The 17,008-nt window shown below is 65.7% G+C and overlaps 1 protein-coding gene across 1 annotated transcript; it reads right to left on the minus strand.

Annotated features, from left to right (window-relative positions):
- Positions 1-255: 255 nt before the first annotated feature.
- On the minus strand, positions 256-8,720 carry CTSD (cathepsin D). The gene is made up of 9 exons (XM_053925219.2): positions 8,548-8,720; positions 6,584-6,743; positions 4,864-4,987; positions 4,225-4,343; positions 2,742-2,965; positions 1,843-1,965; positions 1,406-1,550; positions 1,226-1,324; positions 256-1,116 (listed from the first exon to the last, which is right to left on the minus strand). The coding sequence occupies exons 1-9, from the start codon at positions 8,613-8,615 to the stop codon at positions 949-951; spliced, it is 1,230 nt and encodes a 409-aa protein (XP_053781194.1). The 5' UTR covers positions 8,616-8,720; the 3' UTR covers positions 256-948.
- Between the last annotated feature and the right edge of the window lie 8,288 nt (positions 8,721-17,008).

The following is a 17,008-nucleotide window of genomic DNA, read 5'->3' on the forward strand; positions in this document are numbered from 1 at the left end:
GCCTGGCAGTCCCACCTCAGTGACGGCTGTGTGGGGGCATGGCCCTGCGGCCTCCAGCCCAGACCACACCCTGATGGTCACTGGTCCAGGCCAAGGGATGAGCCAGCCCCTACCCCCCAAGGCAGGGCAGCCAGCTCAAGCCTCCAGGGTCCCAGGTACAGTGCACCTCTGCCCTGAAGCCCCCCAAGCCAGCCCCCAAACGCCAGCCTTCCCCAGCCCCCCGCCCCACCAAGTGTAAACACGCAGACGCACAGGACGAGGCCCAGCAACTTTATTTCCACACCGGCCTTGGCTCCGGCCACTCGAGAGGGGACAGCCTCAGAAAGGGTCCGGGCCAGCACCCCTCCCCTCCCGCCACACTGCGGGCCAGACAGTGCCCGCCCTGGCGGGGACAAGGACCAGGGTGACCCACAGGCATCACCAGACTGGCTTCTGTCCCCTCCCACTGCTTCTGGCTTCCCCCCTGCTGGTCCCCAGGCCTCAACTGGCTCTGCCTGGCTGGCCTGAGACAAACCAGGTGGACAGGAGAGCTGGGCTGGGCAGAGGAGGAACCAGGAAGGCGGCCTGGTGCGGAGTGGGGGCTCAGCCCAAAGGCCTGGCCTGGGCAGCCGGCCCCCCCCAAAGCCCAGGCTGGGGCAGGATACCAGTGAGGGTGTCCTGGGGTGCACAACTGATGGCTGCCAAGCTGAGCTGGGTCTTCCCAGTGTGAAGGGGACCCAGTGAACCCCCTGGGGTCCCCAGCACCCCATGAGACAGGCAGACAGGCGGCGTTCTGAAACCAGGGAGGGAAAAACCCCAGAACGGCAGCGCCTGTCGGGCCAGCAACCTGGAGAGCCGGGCCGTGAGCAGGCAAGTGTGAGTGTGCGAGTGTGTGTGGGGGGTGGGCACCAGGAGGACGGACAGCCGCCTCCTCCCACAGACTTCCCTTTGCTGCTAGCGGGCACGCAGCTACAGCCTGGTAGCCTCGGCCAGGCCCACGCGGTTCTCGTCGCGGTCGAACACGGTGTAGTAGCGGCCGATGAAGACGTCGCCCAGGATCCAGAGCGGGCCCGCGGGCGGGGGGATGTCCATGCCCATGAAGCCGCTGAGACAGATGCTCTTGCCGCCCTGGGACACCTGGGATGGCCGGAGCGTCACTGCCGGCCGCACCGCCGGCCCACCTGTGCCTGGGCCTCCACCCCCGTCCACCCCCGTCCACCCCCTGCCGCCCCCGTCCGCCCCTGACCTTGAGTGTGTAGTCCTCCGCACTGAGCCTGTAGGCTTTGCCCCCCAGCTTCAGGGTGACCTCGGGCAGGCTGGACACCTTCTCACAGGGGACCATGTACTGGAGGAGGAGAGGACCACATGTAGGGCACAGCAGCCTGGGGGCCCCCGCGCCCCTGCGCGTCCTGCCCCGCCCGCTCACCTCTCCCTGGATGAGGGGCACGGCCCCGATGGCCTTCTGCAGCTCCCGCACCTCCTCCACAGGCCCCACGAGCAGGGAGGTGCCCGTGTCCACGATGGCCTCACAGCCCTCCTTGCACAGAGTCAGGCCGCTGCCCACAGCCACCCTGCGGAGCGAGTGACGTGAGCCCCGGGGCCCCCACTGTGCCTGGCAGGACCCTTCCCCTCCTCTGTCTCAGGACTGGGCCGTGAGCGGAGTCGGGTGCCAGGGCCCACAGGCCAAGAGCGGATTCCCAGCCCCCACGTGGCTGTGCGGAGAAGTGGGCACCAGGAGGTGACGAGAGGCACCGAGGGACATGGGGCACAGGGTCCAGGCCCACCCCATTGCCACCCTCCCCGGGGACCCCTACCAGGGCCCAAGGGCTCCCCCGCAGCCCCTGGGGCTGAGCAGGTACTCACTCATCCATGTGGACCTGCCAGTAGGCCTTGCGGGTGACGTTGAGGTAGGTGATGGGGCCCTTGTAGTACTTGGAGTCAACGCCGCCCAGCATCAGCTCGCCCCCTGGCTGTGCGTTAGGGTCCCTGTGAAGGAAGGGAGGGGAAGTCGGCCCCTGCTCACCCTAGGTCCCACCGTGGGAGAGAACCTGGTGGGACAGGGACAGGCTGGGGCCAGGAGATCAGAGGTCAGGGGTGGGTGGGGCAATCTCAGAGAGCCTGACCCAGCAGGGGCCTTCCTGGGCCTGCAGAGTTGGAAGGATCCGGAAGAGGCACAAGAAGGAACAGAACTTCCCTCGCTCCCAGGGGAGGGGCTCAGATCCCACACCCTGTGTGGGCTGCCTGCCAAGCCTCGAGTCCAGCACTGCGCTCGGGTCTCAGGGCCTCCAGGTTGGCTTAGGAGAGCTGGGGTCAGGGCAGTGGCCACAAGGGGAAGAGAATGCTAGAGCCCAAAGAGGGGAACCAAGGAGGGCTTCCAGGAGGAGGTGCACCAGGCAACCTGAGTTGGGCCAGCTCATTCCTGGCCCTGGACTCTTGGCCTTGCACCCTCTGCGCTGTCAGCAACCCAGGGGCCATCTCTGCCCATCACTGGACCAGGCTCTGGTTCTTGCAGAAGCAAGTTCCGCTGACCAGGACTCTGGACACAGGGCCCAAGCACGGCCCCTGGGGAGACGCAGCCTTCTCTGGCGGCAGCCAGCTGCTTCCTGAAAGAACGGCTGCACCTGCCTCCGGCCAGGAGCCAGGGGCCGTGGCCCAGGGCCTGCAGGAGGGGTGCAGGACCGCTGCAGCCCAGCCTATGCCCCCCCCCCCCCCTGCACTGCAGCAGGGCCGGGCTGGGAGAAGACACGGCCCGGTCCGCCCACCTGTTCAGGTAGAAAGAGAAGACGTTCTCGTCCACCAGCTTCTGCTGCATGAGGTTGTCGAAGACGGGCAGAACATTGTTGACCGAGATGCGGGGGTAGGCCATGCCCAGGATGCCGTCGAACTTGGCCGCGATGAAGGTGACGCCGGGCTGCTTGGTGGCCTCCCCGAAGACCTGCCTCTCCACCTTGACGCCCGAGCCCGAGGCAGCCGAGTTGCAGGGCACCTGTGGGCCACGGGGGGTCAGTGGGCCGGCCCTGAGCCCCAGCAAGGCTGTCCCAGCTTGGCCACTGCCCATCACCTGGCACTTGGGACCACCAGGGCAGGGAGACAGGGCTGGCCACATGGGGGTGGGGGGCATGGCTGGGGTGGGTCTGTACTCCAGAAGGCCCACCTCAACAGGGGTGGAGGGGAGGGCGGAAGGAGGCCCTTTCTCAGCCGCAGCCCCACACCCCCACTTGGGTAGCTCCTGTCCCACGATGGCCCAGGAGACTGGGACCCCACGACCCCGCCCACTGGCTGAGCCAAGTGCCCCTCCCCCACCCCTCCGAGGCTGCAGGCAGAGAGCAGGATGTGGGGACAAACGGCCTGTGCGGGTGACACTGGAGGAGGGGCCACATCTGCTTTGGGCCCAGAGAGAACCCGGAGCCCGCTCAGCACAGACATGGGCTGGGAAGGGAGGGAAGGCGGCCCGCAGAGTGCCGTGAGAAGGTGCCCACGGGTCCTCATGCTGGACAGGCCCAGGCCACCTGTGTTTGGGACAGGGGTGTGGGGTGAGGAGGGGAACTGCCCCCAGCTCACTGCCTTCTTGTGCTTGCAGGGGCTGGGGCTCGGGCTCGGAGGGGCCCATCCCCCTTGGCTGTTCATCCCCCCAGGATTCCTGGGCCAGTCCCGAGTCAGCTCCACATTCAGAGGCCGTCAGGGGCCCCTTCGACCCCTCCTCAAGGGGGGAGCACGTCCTGCACTCGGCTGGTAACCCTCTGCAGCAGGCGGGGCCCCCATGGCACCCCCACACCCGTCTCCTGCCCCCCCCCATGTCCTCTGTGGATAACCCTCTGCCAGCTGCCTGGGAGGCTCCCCCACACCTCGGCTTCCCCAGTGATGGGCCTCCCCCCACAAGGCTGGCCCCAAACACACAGCTTGTACCTCAAACCCAGCCTGCCCTCCCGCCCGCCCGCGCGAGAGTCCAGGTCCTAGGCCTGCATCTATGGGCTGGGCCTTGGCGACTGCTGGGTATTAAGACCCCGGGGGTGTCACCAGCTACTCCCCTCCCCACTGTCCCTTCCCAACCCTCCTGGCTGTCCCCCAGGCTCATGTTCAACTGGGCCCACACTTGCTGTCCCTTCACTGCTGAGCACTCGGGGCTCTTCCTCACCTCCAGGCCCCACCCTCTGCTCAGCTGACCCTGGGGTGGGGCCGGGGTCACTTGGAGGGAGAGGAGGGAGAATCCTCACCGTGGTGAGCACAGAGCCTGGAAAGACTCACCGACACGGTATCCTGGCTCAGGTACCCGGAGAGGCTGCCAGAGCCGTAGTGGATGTCGAAGGTCGTGCCGTTTTTCACGTACGTGGTGGACTTCCCGCTGTTGTACTTGTGGTGGATCCCTGTGCACCGGGGGCCCATCAGCCTGCCGCCCGTGTGGCCTCCGACCCCGACCCCACAACATGGCCGGCTGTCCTCACCAGGCCCCCAGCCACCAAGCCGCCCTCCCAGGGGCCCAGGGCAGTGGGCCGACACCCCTAACCGTGGTCTCAGCTCTGCGGGCAACTGGCCCATGGCTGGTTCCATCCCTGGCCCCCACAGTCCAGGCCCAAAGAGTAACAAGGCCGGCGGGGACAGGCGCACCCTGACGGTGGGAGCCCTGGGGTCTGGGCCCGTCTGGTGTGGCCCAGAGCTGGAAGCAGCATGTTGCCCAGGCGCCAAAGCAGGGCTGCGCTGCCCTCCACCCCGGCACCCAGCTCACAGCCACAGGGGACAGGTGGGGGCTGGACAGCAGCCCCCAGAGGCCTGGGGGAGAGCACGCGCATGCACGTGAGGTGGGCGGGGGCAGTGCAGGGCGGGTGGTGCCCGTCTCGCTCCCTCACTTGGAGAGGGCGCTGAGCCAGGACAGGAGGTGTGACTTACAGCAGGCGAAGTCCAGCAGTTTGCAGTGGATGGAGGGGACCCACAGATTGGAGGAGCCGGTGTCGAAGACAACAGTGAAACACTGTGGGGGGGTCCCGATGCCGATCTCCCCGTAGTACTGGGCCTGGGGGGGCAGCGTCCCTCAGGGCCAAGGGAAGGGTGCCCCACCTCCCCACTGGGCCTGACCATGTAGGGAGGGGCACCGTGGGTCCAGAGCTGCAGTCAGACTGTCTACCCTGAGCCCCGGGGCACAGCCCCACCCCTGCCTAACCAGGGTGAGCACAGAGAAGACCCCTCCCCCAATTTAAAATAAGAAACCAGGGGTCCAGTCAGTTGGGGAAGGCTCCACCTGCCATCTGAGCCTCAGGAGGGAAGGGCCTCTGAGTGCAGGGGTCCAGGCCCCCAGAGGAGACAGAGTGCCTCCCAGGGTGGGGGTCAAGTCAGGGCCTGAGTCTGGGGCCTCAGTTCCCACCCTGTCCCTGCCTCTTGGGGCCAAGCCTGGAGGACTCCCAGGGAGAGGATCTGGTGGCCAAAGGAGAAGGCATGTCCTGGAGGCTCGGAGCCCCCGTCTTCCCCACTCCGGGCCTCAGTGCCCCATCTGCACGCACGGGCAGCTGGGGGTGCCATGGTGAGCATGAGGGAGCCAGCACCCCTCTGAGCACCAGAGGGAAGCCCCACCCTTGGTCCTCTTATAGGTTAGAAGTCACGGGTACTCTTGAGTATGGGGCCACCTGGGCCCTGCCTTCCCCAAGGGAAGGAGCCTGGGACACCAGTTGCCCCAGCAGCCTGCTGACAGTCCCCCCGGCCGTCTCTCCTGGCCACTGGGCTCCAGGGGCACCAGCAGCTGCTGAGTCATGACCAACAGAAGTGCCCAGGTCCGGGGGTGGGGCATGACTCAGCGAGTACCCGAATGTGTGGGATGGAGCACAAGCAGGAACTGGTCAGCTGGTCTCCCTCCACCGGCCGGGTCACATGCCCGTGAGGCTCCAGCTTTCTGGCATGGCCGGGGCCCCAGCCAGCCAGGACAGAAGGCATGGCTACCTATCCCAACCCCAGGTGGACCAGAGGCTGGAAGACGAGAGGCTGGCTCCCTGAGACTCAGGGGTGGAGCCTGGGAGGAGGCTGACCTGGCCCCAGCCTGCTGTGTGGCTTCCAGAACGCTTCACCTCTGAGCCTTCATCCTCGCCCAAGAGCAGAGGCTCAGGCTGGGTCGTGGGTGGCCCAGGGCCTTCCGGCAGCATGGGCAGGGACCCAAGCTCCAAGGCCATTAGTGACATCCCTGCAGGGAGGCCCAGATACCCAATCTCAAGGACTCTGGGTCGCACCCTCTCTGGAGGGGCAGGCATGTCTCTGATTCCTGGGTCCTCTACACCCAGCCGGTGGCCTTGCGCACAGCTCCCTCATCTGCAGCGGGTGATGCTGTCCCCACTCCCCACAGGCTGGTTTCGAGGAGACCCCTGCCCAGCTCTGAGCCACGGCTGGTGGTCCACAGGGGTAGATGTCATGGAGGTGCCAAGGCCACCCCAACCCTGTCCTCAGCTGGGCGGGGCAGATCCTGAGGTGAGAGCCCTTCACCAGGCAGGGGGCGTAGCCAGTGGAAGCTCCGCCCCCACATTGCAGGTCAATGTGAAACTGCTGGCTCCCAGGGGACTTTCCCTACACCAGTGTTTGGGGTCAGCTGGAGGCTTGCCCCGTGTGGACACCCCAGCCCCACACTCACGTCCATGTAGTTCTTGAGCATCTCAGGGACCGGTCCCCCGACCAAGGCGGGCTCCCCCTGGGCGTATTTTGAAATGGGGCCCTTGGCGATCAGGTGTTCCACAGGGCCCGCCACCTCCGACATGGTCCGGCGGATGGACGTGAACTTGTGCAGCGGGATTCTGTGAAGGGGGGGGGGTCCCAGCTCCTTAGGGCAGGGCTTGCCTCCGCCCCCTGGACCCTCCGCTGGCACATCCAGGCACCACAGTCAGCCTGGCAGCATCTGCTCCTCCCCTTCCTCAGCCACCAGGGGCTTCAAAGACATCCCCAGCCCCAGTCTTCGGTCCCCACTCTGGTCTCCCCTGTGACAGTGGCTGGTGGGGTCTACAGGCATCCATGGCCACCTGTCACCCCTGTACAAAGCCTTCCAAGCCCCACCCACCTGACCCTCTGGCCACATCCCCACAAGGACCTGAGGCTGACATAGTCCCCACACCCCTGCCTGTCCTCCCTGGGGAGGCCACCCCCTGGTATCAGACTGGATGTCAACATCACCCCCTCTGAGTAGCCGTCTGTGAGCCCGTCAGTCACCCTTCACTTCACCCTGTCTCCTTCCAACACCTGTCACTCTCTCCTCCCCAGGAGACAGTCCAGAGGGCTAGACGGTACCCAAGAGCTCGGTCTGTGCTCGCTGCCTGCCCACTGCGGAGTGTGCCTCTTGGTGCCCCTCAGGACACCCCACACAGGCGCCCCTCAGAGAGCAGAGGGAGGGGTCCCTGGCTCGCCGACCTGAGCTCACTCCCTGCTGTCCTGGTGTGGGAGGCGGGGCAGGAGGGCACACCCGAGTTACCCTGGGCACACCTGAGCCAGGGTACCCACTGGGATGACAAGTCTCGAGACTTGGGGCCTCGAGAGCTCGAGGTGTTGGCCAGGAGAAAGGGACTCCAGCCTCTGCGTGCTGAGGCCCCTGCCTGTGGGGGAGGAACACGTCCCTGGGAGTCAAGGCAAGGGCAGCTATCAGTCCCCTAGGACCTGGGGGCTGTGACCAGGGAGCTCCAGGTTCCCCACCCACTGCTCTCCATCCCTCTGGGGTAGGTCTGTGGGTGGGGCCCGGGCAGGACCAGGCTTGCAGCTGCTCCCCCACAACTGCTCCAGTTGGGGCTACTCACTCCCAGGTCACAGCCCATGCAGGGCAGCCCTTTGGCAAAGGTCCAGCCCCACTGGGCCCCCAGCCAGCTCCCCAGCCTCAGCACCTCACCCACCTGCCTGCGGGCAGAAGGCCCACAGCAGAGGTGGAAGAATGTGGGCCCAGGCCCCATACAGAGGCTCCCCAGGGACAGCTTGGCCTGCTGGGAGAGCAGGAAGCCTGGCAGGGTGAAGGGCCCAGCTCAGCCGGGCACAGCCCCAGTCCGGGCCTGGCCACTCGAGACCTCACCGGGCACAGGGGCGCAGGTCCTCCTCACTGGGTCAGAGCCCCAGCCCCAGGCCTGAGGCCACCCACCCAGGCCTTCTCCTTAGGCTCACTCCCTCCTCGTGGGGCGCCTGGGCCTCCTCGGGCCACCGGCTCTCAGCCCGTGGCCTGCGATAAGATCCCACGTGACAAACCAGGGGGGAACAAGCCCCAGCCCCAAGCGGGGTGGTGACTCGCCCGGGTTCAGGCCTTCGGTGCCAACACCCAGGGTCTCCCGATTTGCACGCAGGGCCCTCGGTACAGACACAGCCACGCCACCTGTGAGGGGGCGGGGTCAGCCCGGAGCCACGGCCACCCTCCCTCTACCCCGACAGGGAGGGAGGAACAGGGGTCGCCGGCTGGGGGTTCTCGGGCGAACCCTGCACCTGCAGAGAGGCCGCGCCCCGCCCCACCCGAGGGTGGCCCTGCAAGAGGCCGCGCGGATCACAGCTCGCGGTGGGGGCTAGGGGGGCGCACGGAGGTCACTGGCGGCGCAGGGCTCCGGGGCCCCAGCGCCCGGGACCGGCGGACCTTACCTGATCAGCGCGGCGGCGGGCGCGGCCAGGAGGCCGAGGATGAGCAGCAACAGGCAGGGGGGCTGCATGGCGGCGGCGGCAGCGTCGGGACCAGGCAGCCGGGTCAGAGCGGATCGCCCAGAGGTCGCGCGCTTATAGTCCCGGTGACGGTGCAGCGCGGCCGGGTCAGCTGACTGGCTTGTTTGCACCCGGGCCGGTCACGTTGGCCACCGCCGGCGTGCGCGGGGCGGGGCCTGGGCCAGGCGATCCGAGACCACGCCCCCGGGCCTGCTGCTGTCACTCCCCCTCTCCCCCGGTCTGCCCTGGGACGCGCCCCCGCGCCCAGACTCCCCGGTACCCGGCGTAGGCGTACATGCCCCCGGCAGGCACAGGCAGTCCCCCGGCCTGAGCCGAAGGGTCCCGGACCTGGACGCCTGGACGCCGGCAGCCGCGCAAGACCCGGAGCCGTGGGTCCTTCCGGCCGCAGGCCCGTGGAGTTTGCGTGGCTGGGGCCTCACAGCCCTCCACGACCCCCAGGGTGCCTGCCCCGCTCCACTTTCCCCCGCTGCTCCTGCTGCTTCCTCACCTGCGCCCTCCGCCGGGCGCCCCTATGCCTCCCATTCTTCCTTTGCTCCGGGCACCCCCGGTATCATCCCTGAAAACCCAGGGCGCCCTCAGCCTCCCTCTCCAAGTGTCCATTACCCGTCCCGCTCCCCAGAGCGACACCTGGCCTGGCCCTGTCGCGGTTCCTGCCACTCACAGGGCCCGGGGGAATGAGCCCTCCGCTGCCTCTAGTGCTCCGCCCTGAGGAGGCCAGGGGACCGCAGCCCTCCAGGGCCTCCCCATCCACCCATTCCTGCCCCATTTGGCACTTGGTATCTGGACCTGAATTCACCAAAGAGAGGGCCAGCTCCCGCCCCCCGCCCAGGCCCAGCAACAGAAGGAGCAGGCCCCGACTTTAAGGAGGAAAGGAGTTTGGAGAAGCCACTTTAGAGAAAGTCATGTCCAGAAAGAAATTAAATGGAGGAATGTGCTAGAAAGTGACCACAGTCACAGAGGCACTTGTGAGGCTGGCAGGGCCACTGGAGGGGGTGGGCAGGACAGGCAATGGGCACAGCGGGGGGAGGGGAGGGCAGAGCCTGCCAGTTGAGTCCGGCTGTGTCTGGCGAGTGGCGGGGTGGGGGGTGCTGCTGCTGGGCAGGCTGAGGTCCTTGGCCTTTGCCCTGGGCCAGCGGCTGGGAAGGGACGGCTGGTGGCCCATAAGGTGCAGAGGCCCCGTCCCCCTGAAGAGACGGCTGGCCAGTCCGTTCGTGCAGAGCAGGAACAACTCCATGTTGTTCCCAGGGTTCCCCGCGCCCAGAGTTGTGCTTGCCCTGTGGTGGGTGCTCGACAGTTATTTGTGGGGGCACTCAGGGGTGTTTGGGACCCGAGAGGTACTGACCCACACGCTCAGGGGTCCCTCTGTGGTGGGCAGCGCCTTGGGACTTGACGGCGGGGGTGGGGACACAGGCTGGGCCCAACCTCTCCCACCAGCACCCAAGAGAGCCCACGTCCCGTTAGTGTTCGCCTCTCTGGCCTCAGCCCTGGGTCCCCCGGTGAGCTGTGGCTTCGATCAGGCACCTGGGGCCTCTCTGATCTTTCACGGGCCGAAGCCCTCCAAGGCAGCCAACCCATCAGAGCCATCCGTGGTATGATTGGCCAGAGGGCCCCGGAGGGCCATGTCCCCTGTGCCCTGCCAAATGTGGGGCAGGGCCTGAAAGAGGCACCCCTCGGGCCAAAGGCAGGCCTGGTGGGGACAGGGCCCCCACATCAGCAGGGCAGGCAAGGGGCCCAGGGCACGACCCCTGGTCCCTGGGTGGAAGCCAGGGTCTAGGGATGTGGGGGGTGGCCCAGGCCTGGGACGGGGAAGGGGCTGCCTGATGAGTCGGGATGGGGGGGGGGGGGTTGGAAGCTGCTCCTCTTGCCTTCCCCCGGACGCCTGGTGGGCCATCCCTCCCACAGTGAGTGGTGCAGCTCCCACCACAGCCCTGGGTGCTGGAGCATCACAAGACCCACCCAGGAATCCCTCCTTTGTGGAATTCATGCTCCATAGTAGGAGACACACCACAGAGGCTTCTAGAAGGAGACAGGGTCTCGAGGGAGCCTGGGGCAGCGGAGGGACACGGAGTTACAGGAGGGGGGTGTTGCAATGGGGGAAGGCTCACGTGATGGGGCCACCCGCCTGGTTCAGGACCATCAGCTGAGCAAAGCAAGGGTGGGGGGTGAGGTCAGAGGTCGCAGAGGAGCCCGGGGAGGACCCTGGTTTGTCCCTGAGCAGAGCGAGCTGGAGGAGCCGGTCAGTGTCACCGTGTGCTGTGTGCTGGCGGGAATGGGAGCTGGGCTGGGAGGCGGGGGTGGCCGGGACTGGCTGGCTGAGGAGCAGTCGCTTTGGGGCACACTGCTGAGGCAGGGCCAGTAGGATTTCCCAATGGGTGGGACAAGTGGGGTGTGGTGGGGGGTCCACACCACTAGGGGTCTGTCCAAACTGGCCAGAATGACAGATGCAGGAGGAAGGACCTAGAAGGAAGGCCGGAACCCCTGTTTAGATGTGTCCCCCTGAAGATGACACTCAGGGGATGCACGGGGGCCATGGAGGGACAGCAGCTGCTGGGGTCAGGGGTTGAGGGGACAGAGCCAAGCTGAGAGAGGAGGTCGAGTGTCCTCAACACTCAACAGCACCTCGGTGACGTGCCGGGCACAAGCAAGGGCTGACACAGTGGTGAGAAGGGGCCCTGGGGCCACCCAGTGTGAGGGGGTTCAAGAGAGGCGGGGGGTAGGGGACTGACCCACCGGGCGAAGGAGAGGAGGCCTGGGAAGAGCAGTTCTTGGAGGTGTGGCCACCATGGCAGATGCCTCCGAAGCTGGAGCACCGATGTCCCCTGGACTTCGTCGTCTGACTGTGAGGAGAACAACTCCCGTGATGGCGGGAAGTTTAGGAGAACAGCTCTAGAAAGATCCAGAAGCCCAGACAGGGTGGTACTGACAGGCAAGGACAGGCAAGAAGACGGTGGAGGACGGTGCGGGAGAACGTGCGGGGTGGGGGTGGGGGTCTCCATACCGGGGCATCTGATGGAAGTGCCGTGGTCCTCCCTCCCACCACACACACCCGGTGCCCGGGAGGTCAAGGTGCGAGATGCCCACGGGGCCCCTGGAGGGAAGAGAAAAGGGAGCCCGTCTCCGTGACCTTGGAATCAACCGAGGTTTGTCGCCCACACAGGAAGTGCCCAAAGAGCCGCAGTGGGCACCGGGAAGAGACTGGACAGACTGGCCACAGGCTGGAGAGCGTGTGTCGGGGGGAGGACTTGGGCCCACACAGGCGAACAACTTCTGAAACTCAGCAGCCAGCACGTGAGCAGCCCGACTGAACCGTGGCCAAGATCTACACAGACACGTCACCAGAGGAGATGTGCAGGGTAAGCGAGCACATGAGAAGACACTTGTGTCATCGGGGAAGTGCCCACTAGAACAACAATGAGACACCACCACACACCCACCAGAATGGCTCAGCTCCAGCAGTGACGCCACCGGCCCTGCCGGGGACGTGGAGCCGCAGGAATCCCACCCACGGCGGCTGGGAACGCGGCCGGTGCAGTCCCTTTGGGAGATGGGTTGGAGGTTTGCTACAGAGTCAGGCGTGATCTCGCCGTGGCGTCCAGCGTCATGCCCCTCGGCGTTCGCCCGCAGGGGCTGGACACTGGAGTCCCCATGAAGTCTGCACATAAATGTTCGCAGGGGCTTTATTCGTGATTGCCACAACTTGGGCGCCCCAGAGCTGTCCTGCAGCGGGGGATGGATCAGTAACCAGGGGCCCAGCGAGACAGGGGCATGTCAGTCAGGGACAAAGGGATGCGAGCTAGCAGGCCGAGAAAAGACACACAGGACACATAGACCCCGTGTCCCTGAGTGCAAGGAGCCGGTCTGAAAGGCTCCACACGGCTTGATCGCAGCTCCGGGACTCTCTGCAAAAGGTGAAGTCCAGGGCACAGGGAAAGGGGGGTGCGCGGAGTGGGGGTGCCGGGGGATCTCACAGCAATGACACCGCTCTGCCTGAGACTGCGTTCCAGACAAGTGACGTCACAGATCTCCCCACACCCACAGGAGATACCACTGAGGGGCGAATGCTCGCTGAGGCTCGAGTCGACAGCAGTGTATCGATTCTGGCTCATCGGCGGCAACACTCCGACCTTAATAGCAGGGGTCGCTGTGCGTGTGTGAGGGTGGGTCTGGGGACCTCCGTCCAATCTGCCAACTTCCCCGCACGGGCGAAACTGCTCAGAATTGAAGTCCATTCACAGGAAGAAGGAGCGCGGGTCTCTTTTAGGGGAAAATGTAGCTCAGACTGCGCTAACGTTGGCAAGTCTTGTCCACTCAGAGCACACCAGGGCGCGAGGGAGGAAAGGCAAGCACGGAGACAAAAACATTCGCTGTGTGCAACTCACAAGCAACTAGCGTCTGAAATATCAAAGAACCACAAACCACTAAAAAATAGGCAACCCAATTCAAAAAGAAAAAAATGGGCACGTGATTCTCCAGGCTGCTCCCTGGCACAGGTGTGCAAGTGTGTTCACCTTCACCCATCCTCAGGGAAGAGCAGATCGGACCGCTCACACCCCACACACCCACCAGTGCAAACACCAGGGAACTCGGCGGTGGGCGGGCCGGGGGGGGTGGGTGGCGATTGGAAGGTGCGGCGGTGGGATAGCGAGTGGGTGCAAGCACTTTGGAAGACCGCGTGGCCCTGTGCCAAGAGCTGGTCCCCAGCTGTCCTCGGTGAGCGGCACGGTGGAAATGGCCCTGGTGACCAGGTCGGGTACCAGACGGAATGTGCATGCAGCAATGCCAACGACAGCCTCTGTGGAAGCCTCGTCCCCTGGGCTGTAGAGGGACCAGTCACTCGTGGGAAATCCACGCAGCGGGAGGCTGCCCCGCCTGGAGGATGGGTGCCCACCACGATGGACCCTGCCCACCGGAGCTGGGGCTGCGGCCAGGCCAGGTCCTGCTCCTCCTCTCACCTCTGTCCCCTCAGCGGAAGCGGGAGCAGAGATGGGGTCCTAGCTGGCAGGGGGTCTCTTCTGAGCCCTGGTCCCCCTGCCCGGCCTGGGAGGCAGGAAGGCCCCCAGCAGCCCCCAGAGCGAAGCAGCGTAGGGGCATGTGCTGCTCAGGCTCTGAGCCTGCAGGTTCCTGGTGCCCCAAGGGTCTGTGGGCGCCCAGGGGGCGGGGCTACGGGCCAGGTCTGGGCTGGGGCTGCTCTGGGGTGCGGGGCAGGAAGTGGTTTCTGACCGGTCCTTCCAGGAGGTGGGTGGGAGAGCGGCTGAGATGCTGACTCACGCCTGCTGGGCTGTCCTCCCTGCCCGGCCCTCCCCTGGAGCCTGAGTCACCCACTCGAAGGCCCTCAGGAGGACGTGGGGGTGCTGCTCCCTGGGGCCTGCGACACAGACCCAGACTATTAGTTCTGCAAAGGCTGCGCAAGTGGTCATTGAGGCAATTAGCTTCAGTCAGCTGCCTTGGACCGGGGCCTGAGCTGTGGGGGAGGGTGGGGAATGTGAGTGGCTGGCACAGTTAGGGCAGGGGGAAGGGTGCCTGGCACAGGTGGATGGGGCGGGAGAGGGTTGCCAGGCACAGGTGGATGGGGCATGGGGAGGGGTGCCTGGCACAGGTGGATGGGGCAGGGGGAGGGGTGCCTGGCACAGGTGGACGGGGCGGGGGGGAAGGATGGCGGGAACTGGTGGATGGGGCTGGGGGAGGGGTGCCAGGCACAGGTGGATGGGGCAGGGGGAGGGGTGCCTGGCACAGGTGGACGGGGCGGGGGGGAAGGATGGCGGGAACTGGTGGATGGGGCTGGGGGAGGGGTGCCAGGCACAGGTGGATGGGGCAGGGGGAGGGGTGCCTGGCACAGGTGGATGGGGCAGGGGGTAAGGATGGCGGGAACTGGTGGACGGGGCAGGGGGAGGGTTGCCTGGCACAGGTGAATGGGGGGGCACAGGTGGATGGGGGTGGGTGGGCACAGGTGGTCCAGTATGTAGATTCTGGGTGCCATGCAGAACAGGGACCTGGCTTAGCTAAAGGTGCCGGCATGCGCCCTTCAGTTGTCCACACCAGAGTCAGCCGCCCCTGGTGTCCACCTCTGCCCCAGCACAATGTCGTTCAGGGGTCCCCAGCCTGGCCACTACCCCCTTCACAGCCCGGAGAAACAGCTCTCAGGGCCCACAATGCCTGCAGCTAGCCGTGTGTCCACTCCTGGTGGGCCTTTGCCTTTCCCCTGCGCCCAGCTGCTAGGGCCCCTCGGTTCTGCGCCTGGTGTGGGGCTGGATCCAGACCAGAAGGGAGCCGTGGGGCAGGGCCTGGGCGTGTTCGGGGCACTTGGGGAGACCAGGTGCCACAGAAGACAGCTGCCTTCCTCAGTCCGGTGGGTGACCTGCTGACCTTTTAAGTTACCTACTCCTCCCAACACCCACGCACGTGCCCCGGTGGATCGTGCCCAGATGGAGACAGCCCAGAGGATTTGAGAATGCAAGGGTATCTCAGGGTCTCAGCCAGATGCTGAAGAAGAGAAGACCAGGGTCCCAGTGGCCCACAAGCCCTCTGGAGGAGGCACTCCAGGGCCAAGGAGTGAGCCCTGAGCCCATGCATGGCTTTCCTCCATCGTGGCTGCCCTCGGGAGGGGGCCGAGGTCTGGCAGCCACATGGGGGCCTTGGGGGACCCCAGGAGCCCATGGGTCTGACCAGCCTCAGCACCCCCTGCACCTGGAATGATTCTGTGCTGAGGTGCTACTCCCTACCTCAGGCTTGGTGGGGACCCCAGTCCTCATTGTTGCCGGGTGCCAGCCCCAGAGCTGCACCCTGGGGAAGAACAAGACAGATACAGACCTGCCCTCTTGGGGCAACTAGACCCAAGTCAAGCTCTTAACCAATAAGGGGCCCAGCCACAGGGGGTGGACTGTGCAGAAGGGAATGCCGGGCCCTGCCGTAGAGAGTGAGGGCTGCCCCACACCTTCCCGACGGGGACGGAGCCAGCCCAGGAGCTATGGCGGGGAGGTCCGGGGGATGACGGCCGATGAGCGGGGGGCGGGGGAGGGGGGGGGAGTACCTGTAGCAGATGTGCAGTTGGCCAGGCCCTGGGAGTCCCACCCCAACTCACTGGGGAGACAAACTGGGCACCCACAGAGCCCCTCCTGCGGGTGCCAAGAGGCCAGTGCTTGAAACAGGCCCGAGGCCCAGTGTGTGGGGGTGGGGGGTTCAAGGGGTACGCGGGCCACGGTGGCAGATGCGGGCTCAGGACAGTGAGCTGCGTGGGGCTCTGGCGGGCACTGGGTCCCGCCCTCCCGTTGGGCCTGCGCCCGCATTTCCTGTCATGCCATGTGGTGTCAGGCTCAGAGGTACGGGGACGTAGGCCCCCTGCTCTTGGGGTGGTGGGGGACAGGGGGCGTGAGGTGGAGAGTAGACAAGGGGAGGACGGTTGGGGGGTCACGTGGTGTCATGCTGGTCGGGTTGTGGTGCCCAGATATTTTCTGGATGTTTCTGTGAAGCTGATCTTTAGCTGTAATTTTTTTTTAATTTTTAAAGATTTTATTGATTTATTTTTAGAGAGAGGGGAAAGGAAGGAGAAAGAGAGGGAGAGAAACATCAACATGTGGTTGTTTCTCATGCGCCCCTCAACCGGGGACCTGGCCCGCAACCCAGGCACGTGCCCTGACTGGGAATGGAACTGGTGATCCTTTGGTTCGCAGTCCCACGCTTAGTCCACTGAGCCAGGGCTGTAACTGGCATCTCCTCGGACTGAAGCCCACCACCCTCCCTGTTGCGGGCGGCTCTCACCCCGCCCGCTGACGGCCCTAAGGGGCAGACCGAGGCCCCCGGGGACGAGGGCGTTCGGCCTCAGGCGGACTTCCCTCGGAGCTGCAGCTTCAGCTCCCCTGGGTCCCCAGCCTTCAGGACCCACAGCCACGTGAGCCAATCCCTTCCAATCCATCTCTCCAGAGGGACAGAAAACCGGACAGACGACAGACCCCCGCCTGATGCAGGCGGGTCCTGCAGCGGCGCCCCTGAGGGGGGTGAGCCGGGCAGCAGCGGTGTCCAGGTGGAGGGGTGGGGGTGACTGGCCAGGGCGTGCAGGGCGCGGGGCCTGGCGAAGGCCTCTGGGCTGGAGGCGGATGAGATGCCCAGTGGATGGGCCCCAGGTGAGGGCCAGGTGACAGCAGGGAAGGAGAGGACGGGCCCGAACTCAGTGTGTGCCCTGTCCTGCCGTGTGACTGGTAGCCTCTAGGGTACAAGGGGACGGACTTGAACTTGGACAGAGACGTTAGGAACGGGACAGATGGGGCAGCAACAGACACCAGGAAGTGCTGGGGACAGGGGGTGAGGAAGAGAAGGAAGTGTTTATTGTACTCCCTCTGCTCCTCCCAAAAAATAAGGACGCCACTCTGGCTCTGGAGTGAGTCACCAG

This window comes from Desmodus rotundus, chromosome 5 (genome assembly GCF_022682495.2).
Source record: "Desmodus rotundus isolate HL8 chromosome 5, HLdesRot8A.1, whole genome shotgun sequence".
Taxonomy (NCBI): domain Eukaryota; kingdom Metazoa; phylum Chordata; class Mammalia; order Chiroptera; family Phyllostomidae; genus Desmodus; species Desmodus rotundus.